This window comes from Rhipicephalus sanguineus, chromosome 4 (assembly GCF_013339695.2).
Source record: "Rhipicephalus sanguineus isolate Rsan-2018 chromosome 4, BIME_Rsan_1.4, whole genome shotgun sequence".
Taxonomy (NCBI): domain Eukaryota; kingdom Metazoa; phylum Arthropoda; class Arachnida; order Ixodida; family Ixodidae; genus Rhipicephalus; species Rhipicephalus sanguineus.
Window position 1 is genome coordinate 126,346,504 of NC_051179.1, and position 17,421 is coordinate 126,363,924.

Consider the following 17,421-nt stretch of genomic DNA (forward strand, 5'->3'; position numbering starts at 1 on the left):
TGACCAAAACGTTGCGGGATCGAATCCCGGCCGCGGCAGCCGCATTTTCGATGGAGGCGAAAATGCTCGAGGCCCATGCACTTAAGTTTAGGCGCACATTAAAGAAGAACCCCAGGTGGTCGAAATTTCCAGAGCCCTCCACTACGGCGTCCCTCGTAATCATATCGTGGTTTTGGGACATTAAACCCCAACAATTATTATTAAAACATGGAGGAGAAAAAATAAAGGATTTCTTGTTTTGTGACGTGCTTCCTCTTTTTTTTGCATGCGGCTCAGGTTTTGTCCCGATAGCATGCGTCATCTCTCAGTTCATGTCAAGAGATAAGCCCCTGATTGGCAGAGTGAATTCACACAATTTCTCAATGACTCACTTCCGAGAAAACATGTGCCGTACAAGGGGTACTGAGGTTATACAGAGGTTTTAATGAACACGCTAGGTAGACTGCAGCCACCAACGGCATTGCTCATTCCAACTCTGTATCGCATTGGTATGGCAGATTGACTCATGCGCAGCATCTGCAACTGTGTAGAGAATATAGATCACCTCTTCTGCTGCTGTCCTGAATATTACCAACATCGCTGAACTCTCCAGTGTGGCCTGGCCTCACAACTCATCCGTTCAGAAAGCCACACGAGCCCTCCTGCAGTTCTTGAAGGCAACAGAATTGAGTAACCGGCTATAATATGCTGCACTGTGCGTGTGTGTTGTGAAATGTGCGCACTGATGTTTTTTTTCTCTCTCTCTCTCTTTTGCCCCTTATTCCCTTCCCCATGCTTAGGGTAGCAAGCTGGAGATAGTATAGTTAACCTCCATGCCATTCCTGTATTCCCTCTAAGTTGGTGGCTATAAGCACCATGCAGGCTGATACCGCAACCAGCTTCACGTTTTGTAAAACTAATGCAATATTGAAAATTGTGAAATGCCTCAACAGCACTGCGTCATCAAGAATACAGGCGCTGCCCTTTTAGCAGAAAATTAGCGTCCCAGCTATTGCCTCAAATATTTTGTCAAGGTTTATCCCCAAATGCATCGAGGCTGGGCAAAAAGATCAGTTCACTTGACGTCCAGCTGGGATTTCACTCACGTATGTTGAACATACCATAACTTTTATTCAAGTTGGTTAAGAACATCCATTCTTACTCTGCTGCATACAGTTCTCATTCCAGATTATTGTGATACGCTGATTTACTTTGTAACTCTCTCAGTTTAAGAAATATCTTGCTCCCTAAAGGGTGAAGAAATATTTTGTTTTAAAGTCTGCACATTATACTAGAAAAACAATTGGATGTGTCAAATCAGCACACAAATATACATAAACTAAGCAAGTTTCCTAAATATCGATTGATAAATTAAAAAAAAAAAAATTTTAAAGTCTCATTTCCCCTCTTAAACAGAGCTCACTGGCATTCACACACTCATTATGCCAACAGGAGTCAGTGACGGCAGCTAACATCCAATTTAGGTGTTCACTCTCCCAGAAGCACTGGTAGCTTCCATCCCTTTATGCCCTTGCAGCTTTGTTCTTTTTTGTAATCCTGCCTTTGGTTACAGTAAACATGGGATGAACTTGTAGGTTGTAATGTTCAAAAGGGTGCTGCCTAAGTAACAAAAAAAAAAGATTTATCTCATGGTAAAACATGCAAGCATATCTAGGAAACTCTATGGCAAATGTGTAGCAAACACCTCCCGCTCCCTTCTGGGAACTGAGTGCCCATTGCAATCACCTTGCAGGATGGGAATCCTCTGGGTATAATACCAGTTCTCCTTGTAATGGGGTCCATAGGCTGCACCCTTTCTAGGTGGCCAGACGATGAACTTGAACAAGGAGATGCCCTCACCTTGTTTTACTGTCGAATAAACGTCAGTCTATTCTCCGCTTCCAAGCTGTCATTACATGCGTTTCTCACCTTCGCGAAATCGAGTTCCCAACAAATGCTAAGAGCATTAAGAATGGTCAAAATCCTTTCAAGCACATACACAACAAACAAACAAAAGAAAGTTGGAGGATGCTTGAACTTCGCCTTCAGGAGCAGAACGCAATAGTATAGTCAAGTCCCGCTCACATCACATCCTCAATCACTAACCTGGCTTCGCTCCTCAGTGGACAGCTAAAGCGTGCTGCAAGAAAAGGAACATATGTGTGCGTAAAATTGGCCGTTTCAAAGTATATTCTAGAATGCCTCGTGGAAGTACTGTTGCAAAGTGCCCACTACACTCAAACCTCATTATAACAAAGTGACATCTGCCACGAAAATAACTTCGTTATATCCGAAAATTCGTTATAAACGTTTATTTGTAGCACTGTATGACAAGACTATTCTTCATCAACTTCGTTATAACCGATAATTCGTTATATCCGTGTTCGTTATATCGAGGTTTGAGTGTACACCATAATTCTTTCTTTTTTGAATTGGCAAAGCACCCATTACGCGTACATAAGGTAACACGCGCACCTGTGCAGTTTGTTGATTCCGTTGCTGCTAATGATGACTAATTATACCTGCGCACTTTGTCATTGGTGGCCATTTAAACCAACCAGTCGTGGCGAGTCCTGGTGTGATTCTACTTTTCTGCCACACAATATTACGTGTGCTAAGGAAACTCCTCACACTACGTGACGTTCGCATGGGTTTTTTTTTTTCCCGAAACAGTTCCAAGCACGGGCGTGGCTTCGTGGCAGAACACCTGCTTGCCACACAGAAGTCCTGGGTTCGATTCCCACTGGAACTGAAGATTTTTACTATTTTCTTTATTTGCATCTACTATCTGGAATTTTCACACACAACGAACAACACTGATTTTTTACTCACTACCAACGATGCCGACAGTGGTATTTCTGCGAAACGAGCTTTTTAACACTGTCGCGTTAAAATTTCTTGAAAGCCTGAAAAGTCCCCCACTTCTGATATGTGACAGAGAGAGAGATAATAATCTTTAATGAAATTTCTGGAGATGTTAGCCTGGTTTATCACCTGGCTTGCTACTGGCTTGCAGATGTCGGGTGATAACTACATATACAATGATTACGTATGCACATAAATACTACGTACCAGTCACAAACACACATATATACACAAAATAGTCATTCACAAACTTTGGTTAAGTCGAGTGTTCCTAAAGAACACCAACAGCGCTTTTGTGTTGCGCATCGCACAACCGCTGTCTTGCCATGGGCCAAGAAGGTGCCGCAGCTCCAAGCTCTAGCCGCGTTGCAAATGAAGTGCTGCCTTCAGAATATGTGACAGTACTGCCATGCATGACTATCAAAGATGCCCTTTAGTGCACACACGCATGGCCAGTACATAACAATAATGAGTGTGCCATGAGATTGGACAGAGTGGAACGGTTTCGCACAGTCAATTCCAATGGCCGGTTTGGAGTCACCATCAATGATTCGGTTAAGTGGAAGAACACAAGCTCCAGTGCTGCATTTGGAACAAATTGCGGTGGTAATCGTCGGTCTCGCATTTCCTGAAGTTGTCTTCTCCACACGGCTCTCGCAACTCCTGCCACCCGGCTTACCAGGATTGCGCCACCATGCTAGACTGCAGTAGCGCAAGAGATGGCGCGATTGTTCTTGCGTTGGCACTACTTCATGGCCCCCGACGATGAGGCTAGGGCAAAAAATGCCCCTCATTTCTTTTCTTTTTTTTTGTTCAGGATAGACGTTGCAATTGACAACGCGCATTCGACAGGGAACAGTGCGAGACTGTCTCATAGATGCACAAGAAAGTGCATTACAACTATTCCGTTTCTTCAAATGCACTCGCGCTTGTCAGACGTCACCCGCAAACAACATAGGTGTAAATTTTCAGCAGAGGTAAACGTTATTGCCTTTATGTTCTGGCATGGAGAGTTTAAAGTTCTCGAATCTACGGCGCATTCGTTTTTATGTGATACAATGGTTTTTTAATTCAGCTGGGTGGCATACAGTACAGAAGGTCCAATAAGTTTGGAACAACAGAAAGTTCAGCTAGTTGGTGGGCAATAATAGCAGTAATTGTCGAGGTTTTGCATCCCAAAACCACGATATGGTAACGAGGTGCACCGTAGTGGAGGGCTCCAGAAATTTCGACCACCTGGGGTTTGCCAACGTGTACCTAAGTACTATAAGCACACGGGCCCTCTGGCATTTTGCCTCTGTCGAAATGTGGCCGCCGTGCTAGTTGGTAAGTATTCATTGTGAAAGATGGTAAGGCGTGCAGACATGAAGACACTCGGCATTGGCGTCATCCGGTTGTTGTCTCGTCTCTTGAGTCTGCGCACCTCACCTTCTTTCACAATGTGCAGTGTGTTCCCTTTTGTATGTTTGTGCAGCTAAGTACTGTGTCTTTTGCTCCTTGAGCACAAGAGACCCCAAAAATTTCGATAAAGAGTCGACAAGTAGGCGGCCCATGGAGCACAAAATCAACCTCATAAGCATGTCAGCTCAGTGGTGAGATAAACAGACGTGTTGAACCCATCACTGAACCGTACCACAGGGAAGTGAAGGTGCTTCAGAGAATGCTACGCCACTGTGATGTCGTCGGCACTCGGCTAGCTTTCGCTTCTGAACAATAAAGGACTAGCCAACAGAAGTGCACAATTAAGACAATGTTTTTATATCAGTGAGTCAACGAGGAACAGGGTGGTAAAACAAAGAGGAGCTGATGTACATGAGCCAAGGTGGTCAGGAATATCACGGAACCACTTCACCGGGCTGAACCGGGGAAAAAGAAATGCACTTCCGAGTCCGTCATCCCGAGTATGAGATGATGGGAGGGGACAACGACACTCTCTATACAGTCCAAAAGGCGATACGCTGTCAGTTGGGCGGCGCTTCGTCCAGGTGCTGCATGCTCAGCTGTGACTCGGCAATGTCGTGCAGCGCTTTCTGGATCTGCTCCAGGAGCACCTCCCCCTGCTGGACCACTTCCTCCAGGCGTCGGGCTGCCTCCTGGTTCTCCACTTCCAGCCGCCGAAGGTTGGCCGCCTGTGAGGAAGGGAGACTCGCTTGTCACCAACAGTGTCAATCACCCCTCCTCTGGGCCTTAGCAGCCCCAATTACCAGCCGCATATTGTTCTAGACGTGTATAGCATACCACTGGAATGGAGATTGCATAGCATTTCAGAGCATTTGCTTAAGAAAACTAAAGTGAAAGCCATCTCCTTCTCTTATTAGTCTATGTATTTATCCTGTGCATCAGTCTGGGGGGCAGGATCAATACGACAGCAGTTTGGGACAGTTCACGTTTAATGCAGAAAACGACAGATTAATGCAATTTTTTTTTTCTTATGAACAAACATGAATGCCTAAGGCAGATACTGTGGGACAAGAGTAACAACAATTATGAATTGTAAATAATTCATTCCTTCATTATACTTGTCATGTGGGATGTTGAAAAAAACAAATAATTGAAGGCAGCCTCTTTATACTTTGAAAAATATCTTGTCAACGCGTGCTATGATATATATTGCTGATCTAGCTTATTGAGGTTCATGTGAAATGCACTGCATAATGGAGACGTGTTTTATTTGGAACAGCAATACGTATTGCTGCGATTTTGAGTGCCTAGATTGAACTTCGCTAGTGCTCTTCCATTTACTGGTAAATACCTGCTGAAAGGAAAAAGGAGGCACTAAATAAGAAAGCAAGGTTTTATGTAATTTACTAGGCTGGCAGTGGCACCTCAGCTGCCACTGCTCACACCTCTCTTAGCGGCAGCATGCTGTTTCAAGCCACGTGATTAAAGAAAAAAATGTTGGCTAGATTACGTCACGACATTGCCAATAATCACAGCTGAGGTGAGCTGGAGGGCATCGCATGGAAACTGCAGCAAAGTGTTCGGGGCAATTTAGACTAGCTCTCGTGTGCCCTAAGAGCAGCACCACACCGGCAACACAGTGCTGACAAGTATGCAACCACAGTGAAGTGGTGGCACAACAGGGAACTGCAGGCTGTGCTGCAGTACACACACCACAATGACTAGAACAGGGAGCGAGCGAGTCGTGCACAAGTCAAAGACATCCTCTTAAAGCCAAGCGCAGCAACTTCTTCCTCACGCATTTAATTCAATAAATATGACTCTGCTGTGATTGAGATAAGTCTCGAAAAAAATGACTGTGCACTGTGCCAAAGGGAGGAATTTCTTTTTTGTCAGGCATTAACTGAGTGTCCTACAGTGTTTGAGCTGAACTACTACAGTTGGTTACAACTTTCAAAGTCCGTGGCACTTCCTCCCCTAAGGTGGATGCACATAAGCCTGCAACAATGGGCGCAGAATCCAGACTGACGCCATGTACTCCAGACTGACGCCATGTTCTCCAGACTGACACCATGTTTTCCAGACTGACGCCTTTGGAGAACATCGCCGAGTGCATGAGCGGGACTATTTCTCTAGTCGCAGAGGCGATGGACTGCCGCGCTTCAGTTGTCTGGGCAGAGCCTCTGCGGACTTATCAAGTTGTATTGCACTACAGTACTTTGTCTCGTTTAGAAGCCATGACTCATGTTTCAACCACAAATAGGCAGCAACCAGCGTCTACCAATACCAGTACCTGCTATAACTATTGCCCTCAATGGTAATCTCTCACAATACAGAAGCACCCCCACATAGTTAGTGTTCTAGTAAAACACTGTTAGATCTAACCAAGTGAACCCAACAAGCAATTAAGCCCCGCAAAGCATAGGTGACGTTATTTTGTTGCTATTAAGTGTAGTGTGGTAATTATAATTTCAAATTAATTAAAGTGGAGTAAAAAACATCCTTTTTCCATCGGTGGGGCCCAAATCCACAACCTTCGAAGGTTCAATTCATTTCAATTGAAGTAATAATTACTACACTTCAGTTAAAAACAACAAAACAATGTCCCCTGTGCTCTACGTGGCTTAATTGTCTAATGGATTCATTTGGTTGTGTCTAACAAAGGAGCCAGCCCCTCGAACAATTCCCCTTCTTTTGTACCGTTATATCTATCTGTATTAACATCTGCAGACGAGAACATGCGCCAGAGAGGGAAAGACAGAGTGGGTGGCATGCAGCCCAGAAAAAGCTCTTTGATGATCTACAGTGTTTGAGTTGCTCAATGAAACGTGCACACCTCCAACACAAACAAAAAAATGAAGCCAGTTTGGGTACGTAAGCCATTCTTTCAAAGGTACACTGCCTTTGTTTTGCAAAAAAAAAAGAAGAAATGAGCTAAATTACTAGAAATGAAAACAAAACCCAAGTTTCAATTTTATAAGTCTCGGGCCATACTTCAGTGCACATACGTGACACATTTTCTCCAAGCATCTTCTTCAAAAGAAGTTGCAACGTGTAAAGGTTGCTCAAACTTTTCATCAAGTTAGGCCTTTATGCACCTTTAGGCATGATTCGCATGCCCTTCAGGCCTAGTTGCACGCCCTCCAGCCTAGCCTCTAATGACAAAGCCCTTTCTCACCACTTTCATCTTCACAAGCAAGACACCAGAGATGTTCAAGGACACTTGTTGGTGTGACATTCAGACGAGGAACCGGGTGAGGAAACGTCTCGTCACAGACGCCGGTGCTGTTACACGAGACAGTGCGTGTGACGATTGTGGCAGTGGCGCCTCAGGATGTGGTGTGCTCCGTCTTCCCTCGATAAGCAACTACCTAGTGTTGGGCAGATGCCACTGAAATTTCTGATGCCACAGAGAGCTCTTTGGGAAGCTCAATGTTGTGTTACCACCTGCCTTTATTTCTTGCATCTCTTCTGGCTCCGCCTATGATATAAGTGGCTGCTTTGAAACTGCTGACGTGTGATTCATTACCACTGATCGGTTTTTTTTTTCTCTTCAAGGTCTTTCTCTTTAACAGTGGTTAACTAGAGCCCAAAGGCAAACTGGAACACAAAAATACCGAAACACTTATCATGCAAAAGACCACTGCAGTACCTGCAGCTCAGGAGAAGCTTCTTCACTTGGCAGGGAGTCGATCAGGACATCGATATCCTTTGCAGTCCTCGCTATCAGGGTCGCAAACAACTGTGGGTAGTCTGAAACGCACAATAAAAAAAAATACACCAGTAAATTTTAGCCTCTAGGCTATGCAACAGTGACCTAAGGAGGCATGTGCACCCAAAGTCTATACATCGGTTACAAATCTATACAAATTGTACTCCAGAATGCATGGAGCAGGTTGGGCTAGTTTGGTCACACGAGACAAAAACAACAATACGAACGCAGCTGTGCATCAAGAAAGCTCTACTCATACGCAGTTACATCTATTCCGAATGATCGCATTTGCAAAATTTTGTGTTGCAACAGTATCTAGTGCTGCTTGGTGTTTACTTTCACACAGCAGCGTCAGCTCTACGAAAGAAACCCTCATCCTTTCTCTTTCTTCTTCACAGAGGAAAGCAACCCGCCTTACCTCACTTTCCGAACCGTTTCACAATGAACACCTCAAAGGCAAACTGCTTTTTGAATCACCTACACAAGGTCGCTATCATTTTTTCAGACACAAAGTTGTTGTTTGACTCGTTTGATCCCCAGACATCAACGGACTGAAACCACTTGCCCACCACTCTAGCCAAATTAAAGGGGCCCTGCAACACTTCTTCAGCACGGTCAGAAAATGCAGCCGATCAGTAGTCGAGGCTCCTGACAACATGTGAGGCAAACATTATAGCGCAGCACACGGCCTGGAAATGAGCAATTAATTCTCAGCCAGCTAGAAATTGATCACTCTTCTTTCAACAAATGATGCCATAATCCAAAATGACTGCGTCATAAACATAAAGTCCATGGCCATGGGCTGATTTGAGCATTGTGAGTTGCGCAGCAGCACAGTTGCCGCGGCTACCGTGGGATGCTGGGACGTGCCCGCCTTGCACTCTACAGTGCTCGAATTGCGCTCAGTATAGAGCCACACCAGCACGCTTGAGATCACACTGAAAGTAAGCCCTTCGTTCAAAGAGAAACCAAAGAAAACAAAGTACTCAAGGTCATGACACGTGCTGACGAATGGGCATAGCTTCTTGGCCCCTCGTCATCCAACCCCACCCCACCTGCGCAGCATTCAGCGCATTCGCTGGTGCAAAAGGTGAGAGAAAGCGCGTGAAGTGTGAGACAAATGCCTGTAACTCCGCTCGTACTCGATGGATCCTAAAAATTTCTGTGGCAGTTAATTCGTGAGGCAATAAACTCCTTTAACAAAGCCATTCGATGGTTACTCGAAAAAGTGCTACAGGGCCCCTTTAATTGTCCAGGCACATTTAGGTCGGCTACAGACAACCTGTTCCCTTCTGAATGACAGATGTATTATTTTGTATTTTTAATTATCAATTTCAAACACACAAACAGGCAACTCTATGCCGCGGAGCAGTGCTACACGCAACTTCTACTGTCACAGGTGCCACGATCCCAAAACTTCCGCTTACAAATGAGCACGCCATGTAGTTGAGTGACCGGAACTTGATTGCATCCCCAAGAGTGATTATTACAGAAAATCCACCTGGGTGCTCTTTTAATGTCATCATTTCATTTGAGTCCACTGCAGTAGGAAGACCTCTCCTCTTCATTAACCTATGTCTTGGATTGGCTGACTACAACATGTGCTCGCAAATTTCCTCATCTCATCACATAACAGTAGGCTTGTGTGAATAAAGTAAATTTTAGGTTCGAAGCGAATAGTGATTTGGTCGAATAATTTCGAATTGAATTCTAATAGTATATATCACATATTATAAAGAAAAGTGAGCATATGACCCAAATAACGTGTGCAATATTTTTTTTTTTAATTGAAGAAGGCGTGTGCAAATGTCATTCTTTTTGGTTCAAAGGAAGTGGAAGCAACTTTGAATAGTAGCAGGATTTGGCTTTCGGTAGAATGCAAGTGATAACCTGTAAAATATGTTCCGTTTTAAAATTTACTATACTTAGAGCATATAGGCTCGTATAACAAGCTTTTAAACTTAAGAAAATGATGAATCGATGTGGGGGTAATATGTTCATTTAACCTAGAAGTGGGGCTTCACGGCAGTGCACTTTCCCTTGGAAAGATGTATTCACGGTACAGCACCCCTCCACTGCAGTGAAACCACCTTTACAGGGGCCTTACATGCGGACTTGCACACACCTATCCATTCTTTTCGAATACTTTGAAATTTCCAATAATTTAAATTGGAATCGAAGCGAATTCGAATACTGTACTATTCTTTCGAATATTCGAAATGCTCGAATATTTGCACAAGCCTACGTAACAGTAAACTGCACTCTTTCAATCAAATGCCACACTTTACAAAGCACTGGCAGCACTGCTGATTCTGTCGCACATCCTCTGTTAGACCAACAGTTAACTCTACCTTGCACCACATGACCTGTCAAACTCTACATTTTACACTTAATCTAGAGCGCAATGTAAACTACTAATCTTGGTCCTCTAAGCACAGTGCTTACATCCCATCTCTTATTGTTACAACTACCATTTTTGTAGCGTTAGCTACACTTGCCTAGCCAGAGCCGATTTCGCATGGATGGTCATGAGCCGTGCTGCGCATGCGCGAGGAACAGTGATGTCACACAGGTGGGTCACCGGAGCTGGCATCTCACGCGCTCTCCGACACTGCTGTGCACGGCTCGCCGCTGCTGGTCTGCGCGTTCGGGAGGAGTGGCATCGTAGGCGCGGCAGACACGCTGGCGCCAGCGCGTGCGCAGACTCCGTTACCGTTGCGCGCGGCTTGCCGCTGCTGGTCTGCGCTGCATTCGAGAGGAGTGACGTCGTAGCCATAGACACAGTGGCGACAGTGCGCGCGCACGCAGCTATTCGCCTTCGCTGTGCAGTCGCCGTCTGACACTGCGCTGGGGCCGCTTGATAGCGCCTCTGACTGGTGTTTGCAGGTGGGTAACGCCATGGAGAAGGAGAGCGCGAATGCTGCTCGATGGCGCAGAAGAGCCGAGAAGCTTATCTCATCGGATCCCGAAGTAGTTGCCTGGCAATTAGCGGTTCAGCGTACGAAGAATGAACAGAAGGCTAATAATCCTAGACAATCTGGAAAGCTAAGAATAATCAGCTGAACCTTTGCTAACGCTATGTATATCCTGGCATAGCCGAGCTAAGCCACTGCAAATTTTTTTTATCATTTCCTGCTGCACAGTCATTGGCTTCTTATCAAGTTTCACTGTTATCCATGAACTTTAAGCCTGGTAGAATGTATCTGCTACACAGACAAGAACACATTTCTCTTAAAAGATATCGGAAAGACAACTGTCCACTACTTGCGAGTGCCTGCCGTATACTCTCCAACCTATTTCCATTTATCCACTTGCTGTCTAGTTATAACCCGAGTTCCTCGGCTTACAACAATATTTTGCATTGATAAACTCGCCCTTTCACAGTTTTCAGGGTCCGAAGGCCAATAACGAAATTAATTTTCTTGCTAAGCTGCTGAATTTCAGCTTTCCACATATATAAATCTTGAAACCTGATTTTTAGACACTGCAGTGATGTGACTGACCAAAGCCACTTCGGTGAAGCTTTTGGAGCAATTATCTGTCACATTTTCGAATGCAGCTATTTGTGACTCTAAGCTTGAGCATTTGTACATGTTGAAAGAAATCACCTTATGCACACATGCATGCATGCTTACTTAGAATACTACTAAAGACGAACTTAAGTCATTACCACGGTGTTAGAATAGTTTAGGTGGAGCGACGGCGCGTTGGAATGAGGAGAAATCGGGGACTTCTTTCCCTTTCTTGCCAAAAGGAGGCGCGCGCGGGACGGTGGTCGCCTGGCTGTACCCAGCGCAAACCTGATGCTTCTAACGTTCGGTGTTTTAGCGTGTTTAGCGATATCGCAAGGCCTTGTGAGGATTGTGTGGCATTGTAATATCATACACATAAGTGAAATATAAAGACTTAGTAGTGTTTTATGCATGACGGTTCGGCATGAGGCGCGTAAACATTACCTTCGGCCTTGGCAACACCGTGGCCTAGGCGATTGTGCCCGCATTTAATCTACAACAGCAAATCCGCAGTAGCGTAATGTGTGTTGAATTCACCATTCATTTGCCTTCGAAAGATTAATTGATGTATTTGCGGGCAGCATCATATAAAGAGCAGGTATCATGCGTAAGGGGCATTTCGCATATGAAATGAAGTGACCCTAGAGAATCTTTTTCTACGAACCGCTTATTTGAAAATTCCATAAACATTTGCGAGAAGACGAATGCTTTAATGTAATGGAATAGGATAACTTTATTTAGCTCTTTCGGGGTGTGCACTAGCACGTGACGCGCCGTTCCCATGTCGGAAAATACAGGATTGAAAGAGAATGCAATAAAGTGGGCGCACCTAGTGACCGATGGCTACGAAGCCGCTCTTTGATATATTCAAAATAAATAGAGTGCAAGATCTATATGTTATAGTGCGCCAAGAATTTTATCCCAATATTGGCACGATCTACGAATTTTACATATTTTTGCCTGAAAAAGCTGCTTTAGCTCGAGTATTGTATGGTGCGGCTAAATGAGACGAAAGAATGTAGAATGGTACTCAAAAGAGTTGCTGGTAGTAAAAAGAGAAAGCACTATCCTTTGGAGCAGCGAAAAGGGAAACTTTCTCCGTGCATGATTTGTAGCCCAAGCTGCATTGTGGCACAAAGCACTTCTTGCCCATCTGGACAATATGTTGTGTAAATAAGGACACGATCAACAAGGATAAGCTATTTCAAATAGGCTAGCATTTGGGCGGCAGGCGTTTCGACTGGCGAACGTATGTGCACGAATGGGGCCTCGTCTGGTTTGCATGGCGTGTTAGTTTTAACGGGTCAGACAGTGAGGTCACGGAATACGGTGTCACTCTCAGTTCCTATCATTCCCGAAAGAAAAAACTGGAAAGCAAATGGTTAGGATGCGGAAAGGGAACGAGCACGACCATTTCACGTTTGTGCACCCAGAGCAGGGCACAAAGTTCTACTTCTGCTACTGCAACAAACAGCATGTCTGTGACGAATAACGAGAGGCACAATCAGAATGCCACGTGGTGAGTCATGATGTATTGGTCATTAAACGGACGTTAACCTTCATTGCCACGCGCCAGCCAGCACGTGTAAACATTGGAAAGGCGGCTGCTTGGATCCATCCAATATGGTGCACGCACAACGAAAACCCGTGAGAGGAATTTCTAACCTACCATTGTCAAATGCGTTGCCTTCTTCCGACAACCGTCATATAGTGAAACGTCATCCCCCCCTCGCCCCCGCTTTCTTTTTCAGGGAATACCTTTTTTTTTGAGTAACCCAGTTCGGGTCCACCACGGTGGATCAGTGGCTAAAGTGCCCGGCTGCTGACCCGAAGGTCGTGGGTTAGATCCCGGCCACGGCGGTCACACTTCAGTGGAGGTGAAATGGTAGAGGCCTGTGTACTGCGCGATGTCGGTGCACGTTAAAGCACCCCAGGTGGTCGAAAGTTCCGGAGCCCTCCACTACGGCGTCTCTCATAATCATATCGTGGTTTTGGGATGTAAAACACCAGATATTATTATTATTCGTCACGGTGGCCTTATTTGTGCAGGAGCTAAAATATTTTTTAAATTCGTGTTCACCTGCAAACTCATTATCGCTGTTCGCAGAAGCTATATTTCCTATGTATTTCCATCTGTTGGCTACCGCCAACGAATTTTCTTGATGTTGGGCATTTACTTTCAAATCAGAGTGATATGTGCGGTTAGCCTGATAAAAACTAATGGCCAGCGGTTGAAGAGTTGTCGCAAATGCAGCTTCGTAAGCGATGCGGCCCCCGTTGAAGCAGCTGACCTGAAGCTTCGATACACACCGTGCAGCCTGTTGGAAAAAATGCGAAGCACGTCTCCGTGTTTGGCGGGGAGGTCCTGCGGCAGAGGTGGCGTGTCGGTACACCTAACCTATTCTAACACCGTGGCCACCACTTTTCATTTTTCTGCAGACAGTCCTATGTTTCTTCAGTCCTGTGACCTCAAGCCACCTAACACTTTCCGGGAATTCACAACATATCTGTAGATGAATCTGGCTTTCCTTGGTACTTTAGTAAAAGCAGCGGCAGCACATGCTATTTAAATTTTTCATGCGTTCTACTCACTGCCCAAAAATACTATTCTGATGACCGTTGTGCTTCCAGAAGAACCTAGGTTTTCGTTGTGTAAAGAAGTGCCTGCTGTCATGCTTTATATACAGAATCGATAGAATCCTGCTTGATGGGCGGTTAATAACAATCAGGGTTTAGTTACTGGTCGTTGCTGCCCGAATTCTAATCTGTGCACCACGAAATTTGCTGTAATTTAAAGGGGTATGCCTTTAGTTTTGACAGGCTTTTTAACATGTACTGTTGCTGTGGTTGAGAAGCCCAAACAAGATATACTGGGGTATCAGGACACCATGCTTTCTCAGAAAACCTCCCAGTCCACTGCAACTTGTGGAATTGCTGGCAAAGTCTCCCCTTTGTATGGCATTAAAACTTAAGCGCCCTGCATGAAATCTACAGGAAGTAAACATGAACAGTAGTACAATTTCCTTGAAACAAACTAAAATGAAATGGCCTGTTCTACATACACGTACAGCTCACTGCAATTTGTAAGATTGTCGTTTTAAAAAACTTATACTTGCACTAATTACTTTTCTTTAACTCGATCCACAACAGTTAGAAACTATTGTATTGAACCTAATAATGCAATCTCACAGTATATTCTATTAGAAAACTTTGATTATGTGGTATGGGTAGGTTGAAATCGTTCAAAAATGTAGCATCTCTGAACTACATAGCACTCCACTGTCTATACCCACTGACAACTCCAAATTACAGTGGTAACACGAAAATGGATCTCTAGCACCTGCAGTCTTCTTTTCCTCTGAAAGACCGCAAAAACAAAGCATTGGCGCATGTTCAATGCAAGTTACATGATATTTTACCAAAATGTACCAGGTTTCACCTCATTGTGCAGCTATCACGTCACTGACAATGCCAGTTCAGGTCCTTAATCATTCAATTGTAAGTCGTCTCCAGCGTTTCCGTAAAATCTAGTTAATTGCACGCGTATTTGCTTTGATGCCAACATTTGTTCATTCCCTATTTCTTTTGGGGTCGAAAGAGACGCTGAGCAACGTTTGGAGAGATGACACATGCACTTAGCAGTTGTCTATCTTTGTGACACTGCACAGGTATCATTATCGATGACAGCAGTTTCTGTTTATCCGCAGGCTTTTATTATGCTTCAGAACAGCCTCAGGGGGTAGTTAACATGGTTAATCATTAAATTTGGGCGAATACTGATACATGGCCAAAAGTAGAATCGAATTCACTGGTACCAATTGTTACGCGGCACGGTAATCTAGTGCTTAAGGTGCTGAACAGCTGACCCGAAGGTCGCAGGATCGAATTCCGGCCGCATTTCGATTCCAAGCCAAACGCTTGAGGCCGGTGTTGTTAGATAGATGTAAGTGCACGTTAAAAAACAACAGATGGTAAAAATTTCCGAAGCCCTCCACTACCACGTCTCTTGTAATCACATCGTGGTTTTGGGACGTAAAACCTCAGCAATTAAATCAAGTATGTGCGGATATACGGGTATACGAAGTTTCGCCGTCTATGTTCGCGTTCACAATGATAGCTTATACTCTCGACACATTCTTTTCTCAACCTCAAGCTGCGCTGTATTAGTTTCGCCAAACGCCCCGTGGTTCGTCCTCGCAGTCAGTCGAGTGTGACCCAACTGATTCGATTCAAAACGTGTAACCGCAGCTCGCACCTTCTTGCGTTTGCTGACCGGGCTTGGAGACGGATTTCTCGAACTCCGGGAAGTTGCTGGGCGGCGCATACTGTTGCAGGATGCCGATGCTGTTGCAGAAGTTGTCTGCTTGCTGCGATCGAAAGAGAAATCGCCGCATGAAAACGGTGCAGGCAGCAATCGACGAAAAGGCGTGAAACAACCACGCTCGTGTTTGGACAATGTATTAGTGATGCAGAAGTATCGATGGTACTATCGATAGCTGAGTCACTGTCGAAGGTAAAAGATACTATCGACAGCGCTATCGATAGTTTAAAATCAACAGTGCGAACTCATTGCAGAATAAACTTGGTTCCCTGCGCGCGTGGTACATAGTGGAGCCGGAGGAGCAGGCTGAAGGGCAAGAAAGTTGACGTGCGTGTGTTGTTCACTAGAGTGCTTTGCTGACACATGATCATAAAGTAAAACTTTTTAGCTGTAGCAGAAAGGAAGGCGTTACATGTAGTGGAACTGCGCGGCTTCAAATTTATATTGCATTTTATGATTTCAACATAAAAAAAATATATATAATGAACTAAGTTTGTTAATTGTAAGGTGTAACTGGTTGTTTTTGATGTGAATTTATTGATGGAGATATTCCGCCATTTTCACTGCGGAAACAATTTATTTCTTTCGCCAAGAATTGCTCATAAATTAATCGAAGCTAATAGTAGGCTATCGCGAATATTTTGGCAATTTGGCCAGCCAACAACAGCATTGTTATTCGCACCATTATGGATAGTTTGTCACTTGGTTATGACGGTGAAGAATGCTGCAGCAAGACTGAGAAATATGGAGCTCTTATTTGGTCGAACTCGTGCCCAGAAAATCAAAACTCAAAATACAAGCAATACGCGCTGCGCACTGATAGCGGTGAGAACAGTAGCCGGCCGTCGAGTAATCTGATAATCGGTGGAACGCTTCGTCTTTTTTAAACATCGGTCATCAAACCTTCAAGAATTATCATTGGTGCTCGCGTAAGTTCTCGAATAAACTTGAACATTCGCGTCCAGCGCGTAATCTTAACAGAATGATCTCAAACAATCGCGAAGCTTCTCAAACACTGCGGCGCGGTCTGCGTCAAACGCTGCTAACAGTATGTGGGTGAAACCCGAAAACAACAAAACAAAGCAATAAACACGCGTGGCAGTAATATCGCTAGTAATATTACCGACGGTACTACCGATAGTTTGTCGACAGTAGTACTGTCGATAGTTTGTTTGCGCTATCGATAGTCAATTTACTGATAGTTCTGCATCACTACGATGTACGCTGGAATTCCAGTACACCGTAACGATGTGTCAAAAGGACCTACTGATTCGCGATCGCGCTTTAGGCATTAGGAACACTACTAATGGTAAGAACAAGAGGACTTCGAGTAAAGCAGCGGTGAAATAACTAACCGCATTCACGGCGTCTTGAAGCTGCGTTAGCCGGTCGGCCATGATGTAAATAAACGCACCACGTTGCTAGGGGCGGCAAGCTCATTTCGTCTAAAGTCCCTAGAAAGAACAGGGAAATACCTAGGGACTTTAATTTCGCTCTTTCTTGGCTGTTATTTAAAACGCTTGTTTGGTTTTCTTACGAGTAAGCAAACTAAAAAATGCATTTCTCATGCACTTCTGCGCTTCAATTTTTAGACAGTTAGATGATTCCTTTTGAGAACAAAGGTTGAAAAC

The 17,421-nt window shown here is 44.5% G+C and overlaps 1 protein-coding gene across 1 annotated transcript; it reads right to left on the minus strand.

The window, feature by feature from the left end:
- Positions 1-4,787: 4,787 nt before the first annotated feature.
- LOC119390646 (mediator of RNA polymerase II transcription subunit 21) lies at positions 4,788-17,236 on the minus strand. The gene is made up of 4 exons (XM_037658254.2): positions 17,146-17,236; positions 15,725-15,836; positions 7,898-7,998; positions 4,788-4,973 (listed from the first exon to the last, which is right to left on the minus strand). Exons 1-4 carry the CDS (start codon positions 17,185-17,187, stop codon positions 4,806-4,808), a joined length of 423 nt encoding a protein of 140 aa, XP_037514182.1. The 5' UTR covers positions 17,188-17,236; the 3' UTR covers positions 4,788-4,805.
- Between the last annotated feature and the right edge of the window lie 185 nt (positions 17,237-17,421).

Coding starts and splice junctions, on each gene's coding strand:
- LOC119390646 (XM_037658254.2), bottom strand. CDS start 17,187: ATGGCCGACCGGCTAACGCAGCTTCAAGACGCCGTGAATGCG. Junction 15,837..17,145: donor TTCAAGACGCCGTGAATGCG/GTTAGTTATTTC, acceptor TTTCGATCGCAG/CAAGCAGACAACTTCTGCAA. Junction 7,999..15,724: donor CGGTCAGCAAACGCAAGAAG/GTGCGAGCTGCG, acceptor TGTGCGTTTCAG/ACTACCCACAGTTGTTTGCG.